Below are 14,948 nucleotides of genomic sequence, written 5' to 3'. Positions count from 1 at the left end.
ACTCCCAGTGTTCCCAGTGCTTCCAGTTCCAAATCCCAGTGCTCCCAGTTCCCACTCCCCAGTGCACCCAGTGCCCCCAGTTCCCAACCCCCAGTGACCCCAATTCCAACTCCCCAGTGCTCCCAGTGCTCCCAATTCCCACCCCCCAGTGCACCCAGTGCTCCCAGTTCCCACTCCCCAGTGCTCCCAGTGCCCCAGCAAACAACGGGGCCCTTCCCCACCCATCCCAGTCCCAAACTGGGCCGCACTGGTTCCGCCCCCCTCCCCCGCCCCTGGCCATGACTCCACCTCCCTGATTTGTCTCTTTTCCTTTATTTTCACCCCAAATTTCGCCCCAGTGCATTCTGGGTAACCCATCCCCCCCCCCCACCAGGACACAGGTCCCTGGTGGGAGGGTGGTTGGATGGGGACACGGTGGCCACGGCGGTGTTGTGGTGGCCACCAGGGTGTCACGATGGCCACGATGGTGTCATGGTGGGCACAAGGGTGTTCCGATGGCCACAAGGGTGACACGGTGGCCACCAAGGTGTCACAATGGCCATGGTGGTGTCATGGTGGCCACCTGGGTGTCATGATGGCCATGAGGGTGTCACGGTGGCCACCAGGGTGTCATGGTGGCCATGGTGGTGTCATGGTAGCCACCAGGGTATCACACTAGCCACAAGGGTGTCATGGTGGCCACGAGGGTGCCATGGTGGCCACGGTGGTGTCACGATGGCCACCAGGGTGTCACGATGGCCATGGTTGTGTCATGGTGGCCACCAGGGTGTCACTATGGCCACAAGGGTGTCACAGAGGCCATGGTTGTGTCATGGTAGCCACCAGGGTATCACACTAGCCACAAGGGTGTCATGGTGGCCACGAGGGTGCCATGGTGGCCACGGTGGTGTCACGATGGCCACCAGGGTGTCACGATGGCCATTGTTGTGTCATGGTGGCCACCAGGGTGTCACGATGGCCACAAGGGTGTCACAGAGGCCATGGTTGTGTCATGGTAGCCACCAGGGTATCACGCTGGCCACAAGGGTGTCATGGTGGCCACGAGGGTGTCACGGTGGCCATGGTGGTGTCACGATGGCCACCAGGGTGTCATGCTGGCCATGATGGTGTGATGGTGGCCACCAGGGTGTCACAATGGCCACAAAAGGGCGTCACGGAAGCCATGGTTGTGTCATGGTGGCCACCAGGCTGTCACGATGGCCACAAGGGCATCATGGTGGCCATGGTGGTGTCATGGTGGCCAGAAGGATGTCACGATGGCCATGGTGGTGTCATGGTGGCCACCAGAGTGGCACGATGCCCACAGGGGTGTCATGGTGGCCATGGTGGTATCATGGTGGCCAGAAGGATGTCACGATGGCCATGGTGGTGTCATGGTGGCCACCAGGCTGTCACGATGGCCACAAGGGTGTCATGGTGGCCATGGTGGTGTCATGGTGGCCAGAAGGATGTCACGATGGCCATGGTGGTGTCATGGTGGCCACCAGAGTGTCACGATGCCCACAGGGGTGTCATGGTGGCCATGGTGGTGTCATGGTGGCCAGAAGGATGTCACGATGGCCATGGTGGTGTCATGGTGGCCACCAGAGTGTCACGATGCCCACAGGGGTGTCATGGTGGCCATGGTGGTGTCATGGTGGCCAGAAGGATGTCACGATGGCCATGGTGGTGTCATGGTGGCCACAAGGGTGACCCGGTGGCTACAAGGGTGTCACGGTGGCCCTGGGGGTGTCATCACGTCCTGACGAGCCTGCGGATCCAGGGGACGGCACGGCAGACATTGGAGTAGACGCCGGGCTGGCCGCGGCGGCCACAGACGGCCATGCCCCAGGAGACCACCCCCTGCAGCACCCCCTGGCACTCCAGGGGGCCACCGGAGTCACCCTGCGGGGACAAGGACAACGCTGGGGACACCACGTAGCCACCATGGACACCCCCAGGGATGGGGGGCGAGGAAAAGGTGGGTGGTGGGAACCCATAATTGGTGTTGACGTGGCTACATACTATGGACCTTCCCCAGATCCTGTGGTCAAGGAGAAGGTTCTTGGTGGAACCCAACCCTTACATGGACCCATCTACAAGCTGTGGCCATCTCCAGATCCTGGGGTCAAGGAGAAGGTTCTTGGTGGAACCCAAATCTTTTGTTGACCCATCCGTGAACTGTGGACCTTCCACAGGTCCAGAGTTCAAGGAGAAGTTCTTGGTGGAACCTGAAGCTTACATGGACCCATCTATAAGCTGTGGCCATCTCCAGATCCTGGGGTCAAGGAGAAGGTTCTTGGTGGAACCCAACCCTTACATGGACTCATCTACAAGCTGTGGCCATCTCCAGATCCTTGGGTCAAGGAGAAGGTTCTTGATGGAACCCAACCCTTACATGGACCCATCTACAAGCTGTGGCCATCTCCAGATCCTGGGGTCAAGGAGAAGGTTCTTGGTGGAACCCAGCCCTCACATGGACTCATCTACAAGCTGTGGCCATCTCCAGATCCTGGGGTCAAGGAGAAGGTTCTTGGTGGAACCCAAACCTTATGTTGACCCATCCATGAACTGTGGACCTTCCACAGGTCCAGAGTTCAAGGAGAAGTTCTTGGTGGAACCTGAAGCTTACATGGACCCATCTATAAGCTGTGGCCATCTCCAGATCCTGGGGTCAAGGAGAAGGTTCTTGGTGGAACCCAACCCTTACATGGACCCATCTACAAGCTGTGGCCATCTCCAGATCCTGGGGTCAAGGAGAAGGTTCTTGATGGAACCCAACCCTTACATGGACCCATCTACAAGCTGTGGCCATCTCCAGATCCTGGGGTCAAGGAGAAGGTTCTTGGTGGAACCCAGCCCTCACATGGACTCATCTACAAGCTGTGGCCGGCCATCTCCAGATCCTGGGGTCAAGGAGAAGGTTCTTGGTGGAACCCAAACCTTATGTTGACCCATCCATGAACTGTGGACCTTCCACAGGTCCAGAGTTCAAGGAGAAGTTCTTGGTGGAACCTGAAGCTTACATGGACCCATCTATAAGCTGTGGCCATCTCCAGATCCTGGGGTCAAGGAGAAGGTTCTTGGTGGAACCCAACCCTTACATGGACCCATCTACAAGCTGTGGCCATCTCCAGATCCTGGGGTCAAGGAGAAGGTTCTTGGTGGAACCCAACCCTTACATGGACCCATCTACAAGCTGTGGCCATTTCCAGATCCTGGGGTCAAGGAGAAGGTTTGTGGTGGAACCCAACACTCACATGGACCCATCTACAAGCTGTGGCCATCTCCAGATCCTGGGGTCAAGGAGAAGGTTCTTGGTGGAACCCAAACCTTATGTTGACCCATCCATGAACTGTGGACCTTCCACAGGCCCAGAATTCAAGGAGAAGTTCTTGATGGAACCCAAAGCTTACATGGACCCATCTACAAGCTGTGGCCATCTCCAGATCCTGGGGTCAAGGAGAAGGTTCTTGGTGTAACCCAAATCACACTGGAGGAACCTCAATCTCCCATTGGCCTGTCCATGCTCCAGGCTCCACCCCGACCTCCACAGCCCAATCAGAAGCTTGGTGGTGGGATCCCAAACCTCCTACAGACCCACCCACGTGCCACAGCCCTTCCCCAGCTTCATGGCTTGGAGGACCCCAAACCTCCCATGGTGCCACCTCACCCAAGGGTGAACCCAGAGCTCCTCCCCATGGGTGGTGGCCGAGGTGGCGCCCCCTAGTGTACCTGGCAGGAATCCACGCCCCCCTGGGGGACGCCGGCGCAGAACATGTTGGGGGTGATGGCATTGCCGTAGGCCCTGGCACACACGTCCTCCCCCAACGTCTGGATGGCGGCGCAGTGAAGATTTTTGGGCAGTTTTGCTGCAAATCGAGGAGGATGGAGGGTGAGGAGGGGGCGGGGCCATCGCGTTGAGGTCATCGCGTGGGTGGTTGCGTGGTGGCCAATGAGATGGGAACCCCAACCCAACCAGGCGCTGCTCTCCGTGGTTGGGCAAAGCGAAGGTGGCACCGGGTGGTGTTTCCCCAACCCAGGAGACAACGTGGCCTCCTCATTGAGCCCTCCCCGTTGACCAATCGCCTTCCTCCACCCACCCCGGGTCACCACCACCAGCCAATTACCTCCCGGGGACTTGGTGGTGCCCCATCCGGACACGGTGCAGCTCATCCCCTCCCTGGGACACTCTCTGGGCAACCGGATCTTCTTGACGGTGTCGCTGAAGCGAACGGGCTTGTTGAGCCTCAACAACATGAAGTCGTTGTCGTTGCGGCCGCGGTTGTAGTTGGGATGGACCAGCGCTCGGGTGACGGATCGCACGGTGCCCGTCCCGTCCCGTAACGTGGCCGTCCCGATCAACACCCTGACGGAACTGCCCGGGGGAGAAGGTCGAGAGAGCAGGAGATCAGGAGATGCGCCAAGACGTGGCCTCCAGGGTTGGAGAATGTTGAGGTGTTTCCACTGGAGCTTCTATTGATGAAGGTGATGTGGCCGTGGGACAACCTCATCCCTGGTGTCACCATGGGGCAACCTCATCATTGATGTGGCCATGGGACAATCTTAGTATTGATGTGGCCATGGGACAAGCTCATCATGGGACAACCTCATCATTGATATGGCCATGGGACAAGCTTATTGCTGATGTGGCCATAGGACAACCACATCGTTGACATGGCCATGGGACAACCACATCGTTGACATGGCCATGGGGCAACCTCATCCCTTGTATGGCCATGGGACAACCTCATCATTGATATGGCCATGGGACAACCTCATCATTGATATGGCCATGGGACAACCTTATTGCTGATGTGGCCATGGGACAAGCTCATCATGGGACAATCTCATCCCCGATGTGGCCATGGGGCAACCTCACCCCTGACGTGGCCACGGGACAACCTCATTATTGATATGGCCATGGGACAATCTTATTGCTCATGTGGCCATGGGACAACCACATCGTTGACATGGCCATGGGACAACCACATCGTTGACATGGCCATGGGACAACCACATCGTTGACATGGCCATGGGGCAACCTCATCCCTTGTATGGCCATGGAACAACCTCATCCCTTGTATGGCCATGGGACAACCTTATTGCTGATGTGGCCATGGGACAAGCTCATCATGGGACAATCTCACCCCCGAAGTGGCCATGGGGCAACCTCACCCCTGACGTGGCCACGGGACAACCTCATTATTGATATGGCCATGGGACAACCTTATTGCTCATGTGGCCATGGGACAACCACATCGTTGACATGGCCATGGGGCAACCTCATCCCTTGTATGGCCATGGGACAACCTCACCATTGATATGGCCATGGGACAACCTTATTGCTGATGTGGCCATGGGACAAGCTCATCATGGGACAACCTCATTGCTGATGTGGCCATGGGGCAACCTCACCCCTGACGTGGCCACGGGACAACCTCATTATTGATATGGCCATGGGACAACCTCATCATTGATGTGGCCATGGGACAACCACATCGTTGACATGGCCATGGGACAACCACATCGTTGACATGGCCATGGGGCAACCTCATCCCTTGTATGGCCATGGGACAACCTCATCCCTCGCATGGCCATGGGACAACCTCTTCCTTGATATGGCCATGGGACAAGCTCATCATGGGACAACCTCATCCCTGATGTGGTCATGGGACAACCTCATCATTGATGTGGCCAGGGGACAACCTCATCATTGATGTGGCCATGGGACAAGCTCATCATGGGACAACCTCTTCCTTGATATGGCCATGGGACAACCTCACCATGGGACAACCTCATCATTGATATGGCCATGGGACAACCTTATTGCTGATGTGGCCATGGGGCAACCTCACCCCTGACGTGGCCACGGGACAACCTCATTATTGATATGGCCATGGGACAACCTCATCATTGATGTGGCCATGGGACAACCACATCGTTGACATGGCCATGGGACAACCACATCGTTGACATGGCCATGGGGCAACCTCATCCCTTGTATGGCCATGGGACAACCTCATCCCTCGCATGGCCATGGGACAACCTCTTCCTTGATATGGCCATGGGACAAGCTCATCATGGGACAACCTCATCCCTGGTGTCACCATGGGACAACCTCATCATTGACGTGGCCAGGGGACAACCTCATCCCTGATGTGGCCATGGGACAATCTCATCATTCATATGGCCATGGGACAACCTCATCATGGGTTGTGATGCGACCTCCAAGTGGGCTGAGGTTGGAGGACCCACCATCAGCTCCTCCAGTGTCTGGAGCTCCAATACCCTCTGGAGGTACCAGTGCCTGGACACCAACATCTGGAGACACCCACACCCTAATCCTCAACATCTGGATATAACCATAACCAGAATGCCAACACCTGGAGATAACAGCACCTGGAACATCAACAGCTGGCTGTAGGACACCAAACATCTGGGGCACCAAGATCTGGACACCCCAGCCTCTGGGGATCCCAACCCCTGGGGGTACCAGGCTCAGTGTCCCCAACTTCTGGCCACCAACATCTGCAGGTGTTGACATCTGGAGTCTCCATACCCTGGAGACACCAACATCTGGGGCACCTCTTTGGTTACCACAACTTGGAGGCACCATTGTCAGGAACCACCAACATCTGGTGCCACCAACATCTGGAGATGCCAACATCTGGGGACCCTCTTTGGTTTCCACCTCTTGGAGGCACCATCGTCGGGAATCACCAACATCTGGTACCAACAACATCTGGATGCTCCAATACCTGGAGATGCCAACATATGGGGCACCTCTTTGGTTTCCATCACTTGGAAATGCCATTGTCGGGAACCACCAACATCTGGTGCCAAACAACATCTGGAGGCTCCAGACCCTGGAGATGCCAACATTTGGGGCACCTCTTTGGTTTCCACCTCTTGGAGGCGCCATCATCGGGAACCACCACCATCTGGTGCCACCAACATCTGGATCCACCACCAACTGGTGCCATCAACATCTGGAGGCTCCAAACCCTGGAGATGCCAACATTTGGGGACCCTCATTGGTTTCCACCACTTGGAGGCGCCATCGTCAGGAACCACCAACATCTGGTGCCACCACCCCTTGGTGCCACAACATCTGGAAGCCACCCCTCACCTCGGGGACTTCAGAGGCCATAGGAAAGGCACCATTGGTCCACGGCTCCACGTCATCCCGGAGCCTCCTTACCTGATTGGCTGCTTGCAGTGGGCGGCGCTCAGCACCCATTGGTCGCTTATCAAGCTTCCCCCGCACAGGATCTGGCCCCTTTTGATGATGGCGACCTGGAAGGGGCGCTGGTCGATGCGACAGGGTCTCCCCCCGATGATCCGCGCCTCCTCGTCGGGTGCTGAAACACAGGGGCCAAACGGTGACAAAAAGACCCTTAAAAACGACCATTTGAAAGAGAAAATCGAACGATTTTGGTTGTTCAGCCTTAAAATACCCAAAATAATCTCTTGGGGTCCCAGCGGACTTTTTTTTTTGGGGTGAAAAAGAGGTGGTTTGGGGACTAGAAGCCAAGTTTGAGGTGGGTCTTGGAGGGGCCGTTTGACTCCATGTCCTGTGCGCCCATCTTGAGGGTGACACCCCCATGGGTGACATCCCCATGGGTGACACCCCCACGAGGAGAACACCCCCCATGTGTGACACCCGCATGTGTGACACCCCCATGGGTGACACCCCCCACGAGTGATATCCCTATGGGTGACACCCCCCATGAGTGACATCCCCATGTGTGACACCCCCACGGGTGACACCCCCCATGGGTGACACCCCCACAGATGACAGCCCCACAGGTGACACCCCCATGGCCGACAGCCCACGGGGAGACTACCCCATGGGTGACACCCCCACGGGTGACAGTCCCACGAGGAGACCCCCCCATGTGTGGCGCCCCCATGGGTGAGACATCCCAATGGGTGATCCCCCCCATGGGTGACAGCCCCACGAGGAGACCCCCCCCATGGGTGACCCCCCCCATGGGTGACACCCCCACAAGGAGACCCCCCCCATGGTTGACGCCCTTATGGGTGCCACCCTTATGGGTGCCACCCCTATGGGTGACAGCCCCACGGGTGACACCCTCATGGGTGCCACCCCCATGTGTGACAGCCCCATGGGTGACCACCCCCATGGGTGACACCCACATGGATGACCACCCCTATGGGTCATCCCGGAAGCCACCGGATGTCACCGAGTCACCGCTTATCTCCACGGGTGTCGCCACCTCGGCGAGTCCTCCCGGCCCGAGCGCCGAGTCGGCGGCGGGGGTGACGCACCCCGAAAAGAGCTGATGTGCCCGTCCCCCGTCCTGTAGGACCAGCTCAGGGCACCTCCTGCCTCCGCGGTGACTCCTCGGTGGGGCGGGAGGTCGTTGCGTCAACGCGCGCCGGAGAATCCCTGACACGGGAAAACGCCATACGAGGAATGCGAGTCCTTCCGGGGAGCTGGAGATGAGACATTTCGGTCCCATGGGGTCGAGAAGAAGTAGAGAAGGTCATCATCTCCCTTTGGATGGTCCTTTGGTAGAGAAGAAGGGTCTCACCACTTCCAACGTGGATCTCGCCGTCTTCGAGGAGGCATCTCCCCCGGCTTCGCGTGGCTGCAGGACACGGGCGCCCATTGGCGTTGGCCAACGTTGACGTTGTCCTACGTTGACGTTGTCCTTGAAGACCAGGAGGGAGCGTACTGAGGTGATCCCACCACATCTAGAAGATGAAGCTCCCATCCTCTCCTTGGGGTCTTGATGATCAATGAGGTTTGCGGGGTGACCACCCAAAGCTCCACTTGGGTGTCCACGCAAGGGCACCCCAAAGCCTTGCGACGTGCCCCTCGTGGGCTCCATCTACAGCTTCATGCAGCCAAGACCTATTGGGAACCTCTGCCAAGACCACCGGAGAAGACCCCAAACGCTTGAGTTGGGTCCAAGTGGAATGAGACAAGATTTACCCCAAAACCAAGAGAATCATCCCCAAAAAGACCTTGTTCTACGAGGTGTCCTCATGGGTGTTGGGCCGGGTCCTCCACGCTGTGATTTGGGGCCGTTTTGGGGTGAAACAGTGGTTGCCACATCCAAGTGTTGACCACTTAGTGCTGATCCCGTCCCGTGGCACCCGGCGAGCATTGGGACATCGGAATGCACCGGTGGGACTGGTTTGTACTGGTGGGGATTACAGCCCGCGCTGGGCGGCGCTGGGAGACGCCCGAGTGCCGCGGCGCATGGAATTCGCCACCATCCGGTCCCACCAGCGTTGCCAAGATCGGAGGGTGGGAACCACCTCCCCGCCGACGCTCATCGGAGAAGCATCTCCTGGTCACCCCATGGAGACCAACACGCGGGTTTAGATCCCAATGGAGCTCCTTGGAGGCATCTCAGCGGCTTCCATGGGGAAAGCGGAGATGTGGGCAAGGGAAGGTGGTGGAATCCATCCCTCGGCTTCCCGAAGGCCGTTGGCAACCAGAAGGCCCCGACCAAGGTGGTGTCTCCATCCCAAATGATCAACCTGCCCTTCAGAAATCGGTTCTGGGAAGGTTATGGGGTGAATTGTGACCTTGTTCCTTCTCCGTGGGACTTGGGGGTTCCAGGTTCGGCTCTGGGGGCGCAGATTTGGGGTGAGAGACGCCAAGATCAGGTCTTGGCATCTGATGATCAGAATCATGGCGCTCCTCTTCCCACCCTAAGATAGACCCGTCCATTGGGTTCTCCTCCAGCTTTGGAGGCCAGAAGAACATGAGATGTTCCCACCATGATTAAGTCCCCCCGGGGGACATTTTGTCTCCTTTTCGCATGAAAATCCCAGCACAACGTTCCAGAGAAGGGGAAGAACCTCATCCCGGAGCTCCTGGGACCCCCAAGGGGACGTTGGGACTTGTCCTCCGCGTCACTTTTGGGGACGATTCTCCCCACCGAGGGCAATCGCTCCATCTCAGGTTTCGGAACCGTGGGGCCTGATCCAGATCTTCCCAACGGCCACATTACCACGATGATGATGAAGAGGAGGAGGATGTGCCTCGTTCTCACCCCACCCCATTGGACACATTTGCCCCCATGGAGGTGCCCATGACCCACCCGTGGGGTCCCCCCATGGCCACCACTTGCACTCACCACCATTGGTGCCGTTCTCTTGCAGCAGTGCCTGTGCCGGGGTGCCCAGGAGGAGCCCACCAGCCATGAGGATGAGGATGGAGGTGAAGCTGAAGGCCCTATGGCCATCTTGAGCCATTCCTGGGGGGGGAGAAACCAAATTAGACCAGCCCTCGGGTGGTGGGAAGGACCTCGGTGGCATCACATGTGGGATGGAGGCGACCAAGATGCTTTGGGGTGTCATCACCCTTATGGAGCTTGGGGTGGGCTTGGAGCACCTTGTCCAGCGTGATGGGTTGAGTTTGGTTCTTCCCGTGGCAACGAACCCACTGGTGGGAGCTTGGGAAGGTCCCAGCGCCCCGTGGAAATGGGAGACCCCACCTCAACTGGGATGGGGAGTGAGCGTGCCCACCACAAGCAGACACAACATGTGGGGATGGGTGGAGCCGACCCACAGGGAAGGTCCCACCAAGAGATGGGGAACCCCCATCCCATCCATGGTCCACCAAGAGATGGGAACCCCCAACCCACCTTAATCATGGTCGATGAAGAGATGGGGAGCCCCATCCCATCCCATCCATGGTCCATCAAGAGTTGGGGAACCACACCTGTGGTCCACCAAGAGATGGGGAGCCCCATCCCATCCCACCCAATCCATGGTCAACCAAGAGTTGGGGAACCTCATCTGTGGTCTACCAAGAGATGGGGAACCCCATCCATGGTCCACCAAGAGATGGCGAACCTCATGCCACCCAATCCATGGTCTACCAAGAGACAAGAAACCCCATCCATGGTCTACCAAGAGATGGGGAACGCCATCCCATTCCATCCCACCCCATCCCATCCAATCCATGGTCCACCAAGAGATGGGGAACCCCATCTGTGGTCTACCAAGAGATGGGAAACTCCATCCCATCCCATCCCATCCCATCCCATCCCATCCCATCCCATCCCATCCCATCCCATCCCCACCAAGAGATGGGGAACCCCCAACCCACCTCACTCATGGTCCACCAAGAGGAACCCCATCCCATCCCATCCCATCCATGGTCCACCAAGAGACAGGGAACCCCATTGGTGGTCTACCAAGAGACCGGGAACCCCATCCCATCCCATTCCTGGTCCACCAAGAGATGGGGAACCCAATCCATGGTCCACCAAGAGATGGGAAACCCAATCCATGGTCCACCAAGAGATGGGGAACCCCATCTGTGGTCCACCAAGAGATGGGGAACCCCATCTCAACCCATCCCATCCACGGTCCACCAAGAGTTGGGGAACCCCATCCCATCCAATCCATGGTCCACCAAGACATGAGGAACCCCATCCCACCCAATCCATGGTCCACCAAGAGATGTGAAACCCCACCCCATCTCACCCATGGTCAACCAAGAGATGGGGAACCCCATCCCATCCCATCTCATCCCACCCAATCCATGATCCATGAAGAGATGGGGAAACCCATCCATGGTCCACCAAGAGATGGGGAAACCCATCCCACCCAATCCATGGTCAACCAAGAGATGGGGAACTCCATCTGTGGTCCACCAAGAGATGGGGAACTCCATCCCATCTCATCCCAACACATCCCACCCAATCCATGATCCACCTAGAGATGGGGAACCCCATCCCACCCAATCCATGGTCCACCAAGAGATGGGGAACCCCATCCCACCCCATCTATGGTCCACCAAGACATGGGGAACCCCACCCCACACAATCCATGGTCCATCAAGAAATGGGGAACCCCATCTCATCCTATTCCATCTCATCCCATCCCACCTAAACCATGGTCTACCAAGAGACAAGAAACCCCATCCATGGTCCACCAAGAGATGGGGAACCCTCATCCATGGTCCACCAAGAGATGGGGAACCCCATCTGTGGCCCACCAAGAGACGGGAAACCCCATCTGTGTTCCACCAAGAGATGGGGAACTCCATCCCATCCCTTCCATGGTCCACTAAGAGATGGGGAGCCCCATCCCATCTCATCCCACTCAAACCATGGTCAACCAAGAGATGGGGAACCCCATCCCATCCCACCCATGGTCTACCAAGAGATGGGGAATCCCATCCCACCCAATCCATGGTCCACCAAGAGATAGGGAACCCCATCCCACTCAAACCATGGTCAACCAAGAGATGGGGAACCCCATCCTACCCAATCCATGGTCCACCAAGACATGGGGAACCCCATCCCACCCCATCTATGGTCCACCAAGAGATGGGGAACCCCATCCCATCCCATCCCATCCCATCCCATCCCATCCCGTCCCATCCCATCCCACCCCATCCATGGTCCACCAAGAGATGGGGAACCCCATCCCACTCAAACCATGGTCAACCAAGAGATGGGGAACCCCATCCCACCCCATCCATGGTCCACCACGACATGGGGAACCCCATCCCACCCCATCTATGGTCCACCAAGACATGGGGAACCCCATCCCACCCCATCTATGGTCCACCAAGAGATGGGGAACCCCATCCCATCCCACCCCATCCATGGTCCACCAAGAGATGGGGAACCCCATCCGTGGTCCACCAAACCACATGGACCACCCCCGTCCTCCCGGTCCCCTCGCCCACCCGTCGCCCACCCCGCGGCCGCACTCACCGGCGCAGGAGCCCGTGCCGGTGCCGGTGCCGGGACGCCGGGCGGGGGCGGCGGGGCCGTATTTATGGCGGGAGGGGCCGCGTGGCCGCGGTGCCGGTGACTCAGGGGGTGGGGGACGCCGGGTCCGCGGGGCCAGCGCGGCCCGTGGGTGGCACCCGATTGGCGGCTTTGATGTCCCACGGGAGCCCCACCCGGCCCCGCCCCCAGGGACGGTGGCACGTGGCACATCTGTCTGTCTGTCTGTCCGTCTGCCCGGCGGGGTTGTGAGGCTGACAAGCTGTCTGTCTGTCTGTCCGTGTCTCTCCACCTGTAAATCTGCCAGGCTGGTTGTCCACCCGTCTGTCTGTCCGTCCGTCTGCCTGGTGGGGTTGTAAGGCTGACAAGGTGTCCACCCGTCCGTCTGTCCTGCTGTCAGTCTGTCCGTCTCTCTCCGCCCGTGAATCTGCCAGGCTGGTTGTCCACCCATCCGTCTGTCCGTCCGTCTGCCTGGCTGGGTCGTAAGGCTAACAAGCTGCCCGTCTGTCTGTCCATCCGTCCATCTCTCTCCACCCGTAAATCTGCCAAGCTGGTTGTCCACCCATCTGTCCGTCTGTCCGGCGGGTTGTGAGGCTGACAAGCCGTCCGTCTGTCCTGCTGTCAGTCCGTCTGTCTGTCCGAAGTCTGCCAGGCTGCTTGTCCACCTGCTTGCCCGCCCGTCCATCCGTCTGTCTGTCCGACTGCGAGGCCGACGAGCTGTCTATCTGTCTGTCTGTCTATCTGTCTGTCCCGCTATCTGTCTGCGCTGTCCGTCTGGCTGCCCATAAAGCTGCGAGGCTGGTTGTCCACCCATCCATCTGTCTGTCTGTCCATCCATCTGTCTGTCTGTCCTGCCATCCATCTGTCTGTCCTGCTGTCCATCTGTCCGCAAATCTGCCAGGCTGCTTGTCCGCCCGCTTGCTCGTCTGTCTGTCTGTCTGTCTGCCGCTCCGCTTGTCTGTCCATCCCTCTGTCTGTCTGCCTGTCCATCTGTCTGCCTGTCTGTCTGACTGTAATGCTGTCCAGATATCTGTCTGTCCATCTGTCCATGCAACTACAAACCTGTCTGTCTGTCCGTCTGTCTCTGCAACTGTAAGACTGCCCGTCTGTCCGCCCATCCGTCCATCTGTCTGCCAATCCAGCTGTCTGCTTGTCTGTCCGTCCATCTGTCCAGGTACCAGCCCAGCCGTCTGTCCATCTGTGCAACTGTGATTATGTCCAGATATCTGTCTGTCCATCTGTCTGTCCATGCAGCGATGAGTGTGTCCGGATATCTGTCCATCTGTCTGTCCGTGCAACTCAAAGTCTGCCTGTCCATCTGTCAGTCCATGGAACTGTTTGTCCATCTGTCTGTCCATCCACCCATCTGTGCCCATCCTCCCACCTTGCCTGTCCATCTGTCTGTCTCCATGTCCACCTGAATCTAAGTCTGTCTGTCTGTCCATCCATCTATTGATCCGTTCCTCCATCCATCTCTCCATCCATCTGTCTGTCCATCCCTCCATCTATCCGTCTGTCCATCCCTCTGTCTATCCGTCTGACTGTTCCTCTGTCCATCTGTCTGTCTGCCCTTCCATCCATCTGTCCATCCTTCCATCTATCCCTCCATCCATCGGTCCATCTGTCTGTCCATCCCTCCACCTAGTTTCCATCTCCCTGTCCGTCTGTCTGTCCATTCATCTTTCCGTCCATCTGTCCATTCCTCTGCCCATCCCTCCATCAACGTGTCCATCCATCTGTCCATCCCTCTGTCCGTCTGCCTGTCCATCCTCCAACTATCCCTCCTTCCATCCATCTGTCCATCTGTCTGTCCATCCCTCCACACAGTTCTCCATCCATCTGTCCATCTGTCTGTCCATCCGTCTGTCCGTCCCTCTGTCAGACATCCCCTTACACACGTGTGTCCCCCAACCTGGGATGTCACCTCCAACCGGGACCCCATGTCCCTTCATGTCCCCTCATGTGTCCCATGTCCCCTCACGAGTCCCCATGTCCCCTGGGTCCCCTCATTTGCTCCCATGTCCCCTCACATGCCCCCATGTCCCCTCATGTCCCCTGTGTCCCCTCACCTGCCACCACATCCCTTGATGTCCCCTGGGGTTCCCCACCTGTGTCCCCTCATTTGCTCCCATGACCCCTAGTGAGTCCCCTCGTGTCACCAGGGATCCCCATGGACAGGATCTACGGGGACCTTCATGGCCAAGGCCACCAACAGAGCAGATCCCCATGGACGGG

At 58.0% G+C, this 14,948-nt stretch overlaps 1 protein-coding gene across 1 annotated transcript; it reads right to left on the bottom strand.

Annotated features, from left to right (window-relative positions):
* Positions 1 to 296: 296 nt before the first annotated feature.
* Positions 297 to 14,674, bottom strand: LOC135576845 (trypsin-3-like). The gene is made up of 6 exons (XM_065044028.1): positions 12,699 to 14,674; positions 10,101 to 10,220; positions 7,184 to 7,343; positions 4,110 to 4,357; positions 3,715 to 3,851; positions 297 to 1,884 (listed from the first exon to the last, which is right to left on the bottom strand). The coding sequence occupies exons 1-6, from the start codon at positions 13,396 to 13,398 to the stop codon at positions 1,735 to 1,737; spliced, it is 1,515 nt and encodes a 504-aa protein (XP_064900100.1). The 5' UTR covers positions 13,399 to 14,674; the 3' UTR covers positions 297 to 1,734.
* Between the last annotated feature and the right edge of the window lie 274 nt (positions 14,675 to 14,948).

The sequence above is a fragment of the Columba livia genome, chromosome 31 (assembly GCF_036013475.1).
Source record: "Columba livia isolate bColLiv1 breed racing homer chromosome 31, bColLiv1.pat.W.v2, whole genome shotgun sequence".
NCBI classification, from domain to species: Eukaryota; Metazoa; Chordata; class Aves; order Columbiformes; family Columbidae; genus Columba; species Columba livia.
Note: the sequence above shows the minus strand (reverse complement) of the source record. Positions and strands in the feature narration are given on the sequence as shown.